Here is an 11,696-nt window from a genome sequence, read left to right on the forward strand (position 1 = left end):
AAGAACAACCTGAACTACTTTCAACATGCTGTTTCGTCTTTATTTTTTCCTAGTTCACTCCACTAGCTTTGCATGCATATTGTTTTTGGCAGCCTCATATTTCCCCTGAAAGAGAACTTCTTTTCCGGTTTGAATAATGCTACAACTCTTACTCCCTAAACCCATTAACAGCCCATTGCCCATGCACCCTTGGTCCAAACTCCTGTCTCCAATCCATATTGACTTGCCGTTACGGGGTCCACTTCCGAAGCCCATTACGGGCTTCCCTCACTCTGGCTAGCTGGTGCGGCTCCTACAACATCCAGCCTCGACAAGGAGTCTGACACCACTGCCAAGCTGCTCCCCATCAAGGATCATCATGCCATTTGTCACTACAACCTTCTCCAAAGAGAAATCTGTATACATTAAATCTGTATGCTATAATTTCCCTATAGGGTAATATATAAGCGGTATTAGGGATATTTCAAGGGATGGAAATGCATATTTTCTCTCAGTTTTTATTTTTTTTTAATCTTTCAATTTAAATTCAATGTATAACTGGTATTTGCTTAAAATATCTTTATACTCATAGTGCATGAAACTAATCCAAGTTTAAAAGTTTACACTATATCCGGGTTAGTGGATAATCTATAAGCCTCATAAACCATATATCCGGGTGAAGAATCCTTTAGTAAAATGTGTTAGGGTGTGCGTGAGTGTGTGTATGAGTTGTATGTCAAAAGAAATAAACACATTGGCCACAAATCTCATGCCATGTTTTCCATGCCACCAAGTTGCAGCAAGTGTTAGGCATGTCTAGCAGAGGCTCCATCTTGTAGGAACACTAAGCAAGAGATGATGACTAACATAAGAATGCGACAAATCTCTTTCATTTGTTAACATACTTATAAAGTACACATCTGAAAAACATAACACACTCTAATATTAAATTTGCCTTTTAAGCTGTGTCTATTCTTAAAACCGATGTATATATATATTCAGATGAACGAATAATAAATAATTATTTCTAAGATTAGCTTTCACTCTCTTACACTAGTGTAGCTCAGTAAAGCAATGATGTTCGCATAATTTTTTCTTGGTACGGTTCTAAGTTCTAAGTTCTAACCCGTATCATTTTTTTTCTCTGTTGGTCTGAAACCTATAAATCTAACCAATATAAAATCAAGATAGAAACAAGCAGTCTAAACAATATTGTCACAAAAGAAAAAAATAATAATAAAATTCCATAAATCTTGTGTGTGTATTCATTGAATAACTCGCCACCATCTTTTGACCTATGCTTATGAAGTAATGTATGATCCACATCCATTCCTAGTTAAGCTGAGATGTACAATGATTTAATGGGGGAAAATCTGGGTTTCTAAAGGAAAGAACAAAAAAAATTTCCTGTTACTAACATCACATAGGCTTCAAAAATCATTGTCTCTATTTTCACGTTATTATCATAGGATAATGTACAACATGCCAGAGAATCTAGGTAACTAAGTTTAAACTAAATAAATAAATAAACAAATTCTTATCTATATCCTGGTCTTGATTGATCTTCAAACAAGTCCTCTGGGGGGTCATAGATGATCATATCTGGGAAAATCTCCAAGAAGTCATCTTTTACTTTCTCTCTCAATTCTGGGTAAGGAAGAAGCCCTTTTAATATCACGCGAAACGGCAGTGAAAGAGGGGGCTCAGGAGATTGTCTCATTTTTTCATATATGTCCATTGCCTCCGACAGCAATCCGCTATCTAGAAAAGCTCTAATGATGTCTCCGAATGTATGCTGATCAAAGAGGACATGCTCGCTTTCCAAATCTTGCCATACCCTCTTTGCTTCTTCCACTCTTTTGTTTCTTGCCAGCATCATAAGCATGTCCCTGTAAAAGAACATGTCTGGCCGGTACCATATTTCTTTGCGCACTATATCATACAACTGAGAAATGAATGATTTGTCAGAAAAAGGATACGGACATAATAAAGGGCAAAACTCTTTCAATATGAGCAACCATTAGCCGTTGCCGATCAAAATATCAGAATAAATACCATAACTAAATCTAAATCATCAGTTCATCACCATGTATTCAGTAATTAAAATGAGTATTAAAAGGTAAATAAATTGCTCTCATAGTTTCATTGAGGCTAAACAGGCGATATTTAAGAGCATGAAACAAATTTCAATACAACCAAATATATTGCCCGAATGACTTAAAGAAATTAGTATACGAAAGAAGCTGAACAATTGATTTCTGAAATTAAATTTCAAAATAAATAAACTTCCAGTTCATCTTGTAGCAATGAACTTGCCATAGCATCAAACTTAGGATTAGTTTGGTAACTTTTCAAAAGTGGCTTATAAAAGCTAGCTTTTAAAAGATAGCCTTTTTAAAAGTTGTAGCATCTATGTTTGGTAAAATAAATTAAAAATGGCTTTCAATAAACACAAGCAACAACAATTACGTTTGGTAAAATAGCTTTTAAAATTTAAAATTACTATCATAGACATAGATGTAAGTTAAATTTGGAAATTAAAAGCACCCCTATTTTTTAAAAGCTGCAAGCACAAGCACATGGTCTTTTTGATTTACTAAACACAAAGCAAAAGGGTTAGCAACAACAGTTGGACCAGAATTGACAAAAAGAGATATTAATGACCAATAAAGGATGGAATCTGGGAGGAAAATATAAACAGGGATATGGCCCAATAACTAAATCCATTCACATAATGATAAAAGTGTTAAATTGTAACTTGAAAATCAAGAATCAAGACTTCAAATTGGAAAAACAGCCTATGTACTTATCGGTGTAAGGTTGTGTACTACCCTCTAGGCCTCTACCAACCCCATCAAGTGGGAGTCTTGCACATTGAGACACCCATTTCTAATCAATGTTCATGTTTTCTCTGCAGTTTATCAAGCTTCATACCACACCCCGGCAAAGTCAATAAACAAAACACTTTAGTGAAGTTATATATATATATATATAGAGAGAGAGAGCGAGAAATTCGATAGATATGGGAAAACTATAACAAGTTATTGGAAAAAAAAAAACTCTCCATAAGAATACACAAACAAAACAAGAAAAAAGAAACAGCAAACACCATAACTGCCTAAAACCCTCCTACGAAAACCTCCTTCAATAAAACAACTGCAATAAAAAATAAGCAGAGAAAACAATCCTTTTCCCCTTGAAAAAGCTTTTTCTCTTACTACTACTACTAAATAATAATAATAATAATAATAAACTTAATTATGCCTTCTAAATGAAGAGGTGAGTGTTGACCACTCAAACCCACTAGCATTTCTAGAAGGCCTAACAGAAATTACTGCCTCATTCAAATACTAGCAAAACACTTTAGTGAAGTTATATATATATATAGAGAGAGAGAGAGAGAAATTCGATAGATATGGGAAAACTATAACAAGTTATTGAAAGAAAAAACTCTCCATAAGAATACACAAACAAAACAAGAAAAAAGAAACAGCAAACACCATAACTGCCCTAAAACCCTCCTACGAAAACCTCCTTCAATAAAACAACTACAATAAAAAATAAGCAGAGAAAACAATCCTTTTCCCCGTGAAAAAGCTTGTTCTCTTACTACTATTACTAAATAATAATAATAAACTTAATCATGCCTTCTAAACGAAGAGGTGAGTGTTGACCACTCAAACCCACTAGCATTTCTAAAAGGCCTAACAGAAATTACTGCCTCATTCAAATACTAGCAAGCCAGAATTTGCATTTTCAGAACCAACATCAATTAAGTTTCCACCTAAAGAAATTAATTTAGTCCTCTATTATGTATTTTGACAGTCCAAACGCAAACTATCATTACACTCTACGAGCTTCCATCAAACTCAAGAAACTATTACTGCACTCTTTTTTTTTTCAAAATTATTACAGCTCTATTTGAGCATTTGTTGGTAAAGGAAAGATAACATTTTACAGGCATGATCAAACAATGTTATAGAGCCAAATCTATTGCAAAAACATCATTGCTGCAGAACTGAAATATAAGAGCATACTGTCATACTGAATATTTTTTTAATAAAAGAAGAGCATCATTAAGATTTTAGACTGAAAGAAAAATAATACAAAAAGATAGAAGGATAAGAAATCCTCCTTACAAGAGCAAGAAAAACAAAAAAGAACTAAAAGAAAAAGTCAATTCTAAAGTGTCACTTCCCAATCACTCAACAGATATGAGAGGGAAAGTTTAATAATGAGCTTTACACCAAATAGAGGCTAAGCATCTAATCCTTTCCCAAAAAACTTGCTTGTCTGAAAAATCTATTATTGAAGTTGCATGAATTACACTCAAACCAATTAGGACAAACAATAACGCATACTACCATTATGTTCTGACACTATTGAAATCTTAAACAAATCATTTTTTACACATTAAACCAAAAAAAATGGGGCTCGGGAATCAAAACTACGCTAAGACCACCTCAGCACATCCCCATATAAGTCAGTATGACAACAAATTACAACTTATTCCCTTTCTTTGTTGACAAAAAGAAGATTTCCTTATGATTCTACCACTTCTCTCCGACAAATTGCACCAAATCACTACGAATACTGAAGACACCTATATTAGATATATAATCATTAATGTGCCTCTATGTAACAACTTAAGTTTTTGGGATAAATGGTTCTGGTTATCAAAGATTCTATTGAACAATAGGTCTAAAGCTTGATCCTTGTTATTCCAAAGATGGACCTATGCTAATTCATGCTTTATACCCAAGATGGAATCTTGTGTGAGAGACATATTAGATATATAACCATTCATAAGCCTCTATCTAACCACATAAACTTTTAGGATAAGTGGTTCCATGACAACCCAAAGGGCATTGCATTCTTTATCCTTCCATCCTCCCTAATTCTCTAAAACGAAATATCATCACATTTAATAATATCATACGCCCACACTTATCCAAGGAGAATTCAAAAATTTCTAAACAAAACTAACCATCCCTAGCAATGGCAATACAACTAAATGAAGAACTGGAAACAGTCTCAAACTCTCACTAACTACCTTAAGTTTCAAACTCTCCATAACCTGCATACTGAATCGAATTTCCCTCTTAATTGTAAGCTGAAAGACCAAAGAAACTGTACCAACGTGGGTTTAGGTGAGCAAAATCGCAACCTTTCGTCATATTCAGGAGGAAAATCAAATCAAGTTCTAACCTAATAACCGTACCAGTAACGAAGTTGCATCATATAAAAATAAATAAAAAAAGAAGAAGAAACCTTCATGGAGAGGAAGACCTGGTCCTGTCTCTGGAACTCGGCGAGGACGGCAACAAGGTCCGACTTGAGAAGGCGAGAGACGTGCGACGCCACGAAGCGGTCGAGGCGGAGCGGATCGGAGCGAAGGCGCTTGAGTTCTTTAGCGGCGATGAGGGCTTCTTTGCCCATCTCTTTCTTGCGCCTCCATATGGACAGGCTTGGTTTGGACGCCGAACCGGAAACGAACTGGCGAGGGTGTAAGGCGGTTCGGGTGGCCAAAGAAGCAGCTCTTCGTACTGCACGACGCAGCATAATGATGATACGAGCACTGCTGCTTTGATGGTTGATTGTTTTCTCTTTTGCTGCACCTGGTGGGGGGTTTTGATTTTTCTTTTCCTTTTCCTTTTCCTTTTCAAGTGAGGAAAATTCAGCAGCTTTGGGAGGGTTTTTTGTTTTCCAGGGATTTTGCAGTTGGGGTGGGCAAGGGGGGTTTGAGAAAGAGTGGAATACAATTAGAGATTCAAATTAGATTAGGTTAGATACTTAGATTAGAAACGAAATTTGACAAACTTTTCATAATTTTTTAGTATTTGGATATTTTTGGAGTAAATTTTAAGTGGTTTTTGAGATTTGTCCGATTACCAAATGTAATTTTCGATATTTTAATTTTATTATTGTAGTTTATCAAATAGAGTTCCAGACATCATTTTTGATAATGAGTAAGTTATCACAGCGCTCATGTGACATCATTTTACTACGCTAGAGCATCTTTTCACTATTCTTCTTTTTCATCCTTTCCTTTCGCACCAAAGTTCCACGGCAACAACCTCCTACCTTGACCATACCTTCCTTATGCTTCGACAACTTATACTTCAATTTCGACAACAACAGACACTTTCTGCCAACAGCGGAGTCAGCATTGGCATTGCTAATACTGAGAGCATCATCCACAGAAAAATGCAAACCCATCGGAACTAGAAAGGTCAAGGCTGTCTTTGGGGTCCTCAGCAAGAAATTCCCACAGTCCACACCTCCTACTTTCCATTCCCTCCACTTGAAACATTACCTTCTTCACCGCTGCGGTTGTAGAGTAAGAGCTCGAGTCTTCACTTGCATCTCCCTCAGTGTTTTCACCTCAGTAGCAACTTCAGCAACAGGAACACTTGAATTGTCATTTTTACCCTTTCCTTCTTCAGCTTCCCAGAACAAACCCTGAAGTTCGTTATGGACCGCAAGGTAGAGATGTCCCATCAGGAACTCCGAGGCGTCAGGGTCGTTGAAACTGTCATAAATCCTAACAAACAACCAACCCTGGTCCTCCTACACCACTACGTGTACCCTGTCCTCGCCGGCCTTCCCCAGCGCCCATTGCACATTGCTCTCCTTTCGCTACGTCAACCGCCCTTACCGTCGGCGGCTTTCCCTCGCAAGCCTGAACTTCCTTCCTCTCGACGAAGTTCAGCATCGGCACCACCCACGACCGCTTCTTTTCCAGCACGTTCCTCTGAAACGCCTTTTTTGAATCTGGACACACCATTATTCCTCAAGTACACCCCGCCCAGCGACACCAAGAACGGGATTCCGGCAGCGGTAGCAACACCAGAACTAAGCGGCTCGGAGAAGGAGGGACCAACTTGGGTACAACGTGGCAAAGTGATGCCACATCAGCACTGCGATAGCTGACTCTTTGCTGGAAAGATGCTTAGAGACCACTATGGTGCCCTGGTCCTCCGACACCATCACGTGTACCCTGTCCTCGCCGGCCTTTCCCAGCACCCACTGCACATTGCTCTCTCTTTTCGCTACGTTAATCGCCCCTACCGTCGTCGGCTTTTCCTCTCAAGCCTGAACTTCTTTCCTCCCGACAAAGTTCAGCACCGACACCATCCACGATCACTTCCTTTCTGGCATGCTCCTCTGAAACGCCTTCCTGAATCTCGACATGCCATTCTTCCTCTTCTTCCTCACATACACCCCTCCCAGCGGCACCAAGAACGAGACTCCCACAGTGGTAGCAGCGCCAAAACTAAGCGGCTCGGAGAAGGAGGGACCAAATTGGGTCCAGCATCGCAAAGTGATGCCACGTCAGCATTATGATAACTGACTCTTCACTGGAAAGATGCTCAGGGACCACTATGGTGCCCTGGTCCTCCGACACCACCACGTGTACCCTGTCCTCGCCAGCCTTCCCCAGCGCCCACTGCACGTTATTCTCCTCTCACTATGTTAACCGCCCCTACCATCGCCGGCTTTCCCTCACAAGCCTATACCTCCTTCCTCTCGACGAAGTTCAACACCAGCACCATCGACAACCGCTTCTTTTCCGGCACGCTAGCTCCTTTGAAACGCCATCCTAAATCTGGACACACTATTCTTCCTCTTCTTCCTCACATACACCCCTCCCATCGACACCAAGAATGTGGGACTCTAGCAGTGGTAGCAGTGCCAGAACTAAGTGGCTCATAGGAGGAGGGACCAAATTGGGTCCAACGTGACAAAGTGATGCCACGTCAGCATTGCGATAGCTGACTCTTTGCCAGAAAGATGCTCAAGGACCGTTATGGTGCCCGAAGCTCTATCTAGAAGATTATAATAGTGAAATTGAAATCTCGAAGATCATATTGGGTAATGCGTGAATCTTAGAGATTACTATAGAGATTTATTCCATATGTTTGTCTATTAGAATTTATTTTTTATATGATTATAACTAAGAATGGCAAAAAAACTCGCATGGGTAGGTATTCGTGGGGATCATTTATGTGAAAGACTAACACAATCTACAAATTTTTATGGAGATGGAGATCTGCTCTCGCAAATAAATGGGGTAGAGGATGGGGATTGATATACTTGCATTATTGAGGATCTGCCAAATTTTCGGGAAGTAGAATTTATTTAAATGCTCATATATATATATATATATATATATATATATATACATATTATGGGAAACAATTCAAGTGCACTGGGAGTACCGGTGCACTAGTTGTTTTAACCGTTGATCTGAATTATAAAAAATATATATAATATATATTAATTGAAATCAACGATTAAAATAACTGATGTTCCTATATTATGTAATCCTAATTCATTCTTAGTATTTGTTGGAAATTTTTATATTTATATTATTTTAATTTATATGTTAAAAATTTTGTGTTTGTTGATTATGTTAAATTTATATTTAAATTATATTTTAATTTGATATATCTAGTTGAATTATATTAGATTTTATTACGGTTATGTTAGAAATTAATTTTAGTCACAGTCATAATATTGATGATTAATTTTAGTATTTTATTTGAAATCTTTATTTAAGAAGAATTCAGTTGAATTACTCTCTTCAACTAACTATGTTTGACCAACCTGTTTGGATCTTATGATTTACATCATATTCAATCTCTCTATTATCCTGTATAATGCACCCAAGATACTTAAAACTTTTAATTTTTCGTAGGATATTTTCTCCAATCTTTACATTTATATATTAAGGTTTTTTCTTCGGCGGCCGAACATACATTCCATAGATTCCGTCTTGCTATAGTTTATGCGCAGACTATACACTTCTAGAACTTCTCTCCATCGGCAAAAAGCATGCACCATGGCACAGGCTCTTAGATATGATCTGTGAGTACATCCAAGACTAATGTGAAAAGATATGGACTTAATGATGATCCCTGGTGTAATCCTATACCAATAGAAAATTCCTCTGTCACATCACCTTAAGTCTTCACACTAGCTGTAACCCCATCATACATGTCTTTAAGGTAGCGTTTGTTTTGAGGTACTGAGACAGAGACTGAAAGACTGAGACTCAGTATCGTGTGTGTTAGTTCAGAGACTGGTACTAAAATTTTTGTCTCTGTCTCTAAAATTTCAGTATTTCAGTACTTCCAAAAAATAGGGACACAGGGGACTGAAATTTTTAGAGATGGAGACTGAAACTTAAATAACATTTTATACCTAAAATACTTTCATTTCAATTAATTAATTCCAATTTTACCCTTTGTGCAAATTAAATTAGAGTTTCATTCTTATTTCAATTCCTGTCTCCCATTTTGCACCAAACAGAATACTGAGATTTATTTCAATCCCTGTCTCTTAGTCTCTGTCTCTCAGTCTTAGTCTTTCCGTCTCTGTATCTCCACCAAACGCTACCTAATTGCATGAATATATGCGATTCTTACTCTTTTCCTTTCCAAAACCTTTCATAAGACCTCCCTTGACACCCTTTAATTACAAGACTATTACAAGAAAAAATTGGGATTGAATCACCATCTTTTCAAAGAAATTTATATGAAAGCCCTTAAAGGATTCAAAGTGCCGGAAGCATATAATAATTCTTCATAAATTTTTTAAGTAAGACTTCAAAAGTCCTTGTATGGATTAAAACATCCGGGCTTATGTGGAATAAATGTCTCAGTAAATACTTATTCAAAGATGGATATAAAAATGACCGTGTATGTCCATGTGTGTTTATAAAGAGATTTGAATACAAATTTATTATTATTACAGTATATGTTGATGATTTAAACATCATCGGATCACCCAAAGAGATTCCACAAATTGTGGATTATTTAAAAAGAGAATTTAAAATGAAATATCTTGGCAAGACAAAATTTTGCCTTGATTTATAAATTGAACACTTGAAGGATGGTATATTCATCCATCAGTCAACTTATGTTGAGAAATTTTTGAAAAAATTTTATATGGACAAGGCATACCCATTGAGTACTCCAATAGTAGTGAGATCATTAGTTGTGGATAAAGATCCATTTCGACTTTGTAAAAGTAAAGAGATCCTTGGTCCTGAAGTACCTTATCTTAGTGCTATTGGTGCACTAATGTATCTCACTAACAATACAAGATCAGATATAGCATTTTCAGTAAACTTGTTATCAAGATTTAGTTCTTGTCCGACTAGAAGACATTGGAATGATGTCAAACATATATTAAGATACATTCAAGGATCTATTGATAAGGGTTTATGTAACTAATGAAACAATATTTCAATTAGTTGGATATGCAGATGCAGGTTTTCTTTCTAATTCCATAAAGGCAGGTCACAAACAGGTTATTTATTCACAAGTGGAGGAACAACTATATCTTGGCGCTCAACAAAGCAAATTATAGCTGCAGCCTCCTCAAATCATGCAGAAATATTGGCAATTCATGAAGCAACTCGAGAATGTGTTTGCTTAGGTCAATCACCCAACATGCTCAAGATATGTGTGGTTTACCGATGAAGAAAATACCTGCAGTCATATACGAAGATAACTCTACATACATACATCAACTAAAGGAGGGATACATCAAAGGAAATAAAATAAAACATATCTCACCCAAGCTCTTCTACTCTCATGATCTTCAACAAAGTGGTGATATAGACGTTCAACAAATTCATTCCAATGATAATTTAGCAGATTTGTTCACTAAAGCACTACCTACTTCAACATTTAAGAAGCTAGTATACAAGACTAGGATGCGCCAACTAAGAGATATCAAGTGATGTAATCATTAGGGGGAGTAATACGGACCATACTCTTTTCCTTAACCATGATTTTTATCGCATTGGATTTTTTCTGGTAAGGTTTTTAATGAGACAGCTTTCTAACGTATTACCACTAGGAACATCCAAGGGAGAGTGTTATAAAGATATCTGTTATGAATGTCCTAGATTGTAATTGTATTTTAAATTTCAAATAGATAGTATTAGTCAACCTAACTGAGTCAGCTAGAAGTTAGACTCTTGACTATAAATAACCCCCTTTTGGAGTTCTGTATGCACCAATCATTAATAAAGTCATCTCTTATACTCTCAATCCTCTTTTATCTTTCTTTCCTTCTTAAACTCTAATCTTTATTTTCATAATATTTTTCATAATTTAAAAAAATAATGAAAATCAAGCTTATTATTATATTGCAATTTGAGATGCATATTGACTATTGCATAATGTGAATTGTGATTTTCATTTATTTTTTTATGGTGGAAAAGGGAAAAAAAAATTTTTTTGGCTTAGATATTTTAATTCTTCTCTTATAATCCATATAAAAAGTTTTTTCATTTTCATTATAGGGTTATTTTAATTCTTCTCTTATAGTCCATATTTCATAATGCTATCAAAGAGTGATTTACAAGTTTCATGCTAATATTATCCGTTTATATTAATATATGCAGATTAACAAAGTAAAAAGCATATGTGAATGTTCATTAGCTCCTGAGGGCATTGATCTGCACTTTGAGGAAGCTTTCAGCTTATTCCATCTTGATTAGATATTTTTTTTAAGGTTTAATTATTCTGTTGAGTCTTATAGTTTTGCGAAATATTCAATTTGGTTTCTATATATTTTTTCCTTTTAATTGGGTCCCTGCACTAATTTTTTTTTTCAATTAGGTCCCTTTTGGTAGTAATTGGCTTAATTGTATAGGGATCTAACTAAAAAAAAAATTGGTACAGGAACTCAAATAAAAG

At 36.2% G+C, this 11,696-nt stretch overlaps 1 protein-coding gene across 2 annotated transcripts; it reads right to left on the reverse strand.

The window, feature by feature from the left end:
• Window positions 1–1,221: 1,221 nt before the first annotated feature.
• LOC107624062 (Pentatricopeptide repeat (PPR) superfamily protein) lies at window positions 1,222–5,756 on the reverse strand. Of its 2 annotated transcripts, none has more exons than XM_016326504.3 (2): window positions 5,251–5,756; window positions 1,222–1,924 (listed from the first exon to the last, which is right to left on the reverse strand). In XM_016326504.3, exons 1-2 carry the CDS (start codon window positions 5,539–5,541, stop codon window positions 1,517–1,519), a joined length of 699 nt encoding a protein of 232 aa, XP_016181990.1. In that variant the 5' UTR covers window positions 5,542–5,756; the 3' UTR covers window positions 1,222–1,516. The 2 variants fall into 2 exon arrangements, with proteins under 2 accessions (XP_016181990.1, XP_016181991.1); XM_016326505.3 differs by having other exon boundaries at window positions 5,269–5,743.
• Between the last annotated feature and the right edge of the window lie 5,940 nt (window positions 5,757–11,696).

This window comes from Arachis ipaensis, chromosome B10, assembly GCF_059453495.1.
Source record: "Arachis ipaensis isolate K30076 ecotype BB chromosome B10, ASM5945349v1, whole genome shotgun sequence".
NCBI lineage: Eukaryota > Viridiplantae > Streptophyta > Magnoliopsida > Fabales > Fabaceae > Arachis > Arachis ipaensis.

Bases quoted from the DNA above. Each gene is read 5' to 3' on its own strand.
- LOC107624062 (XM_016326504.3), bottom strand. From the start codon at position 5,541: ATGCTGCGTCGTGCAGTACGAAGAGCTGCTTCTTTGGCCACCCGAACC. The intron at 1,925-5,250 runs GTTTCTTCTTCT...TTCATTTCTCAG, and splicing joins AGGTCTTCCTCTCCATGAAG to TTGTATGATATAGTGCGCAA.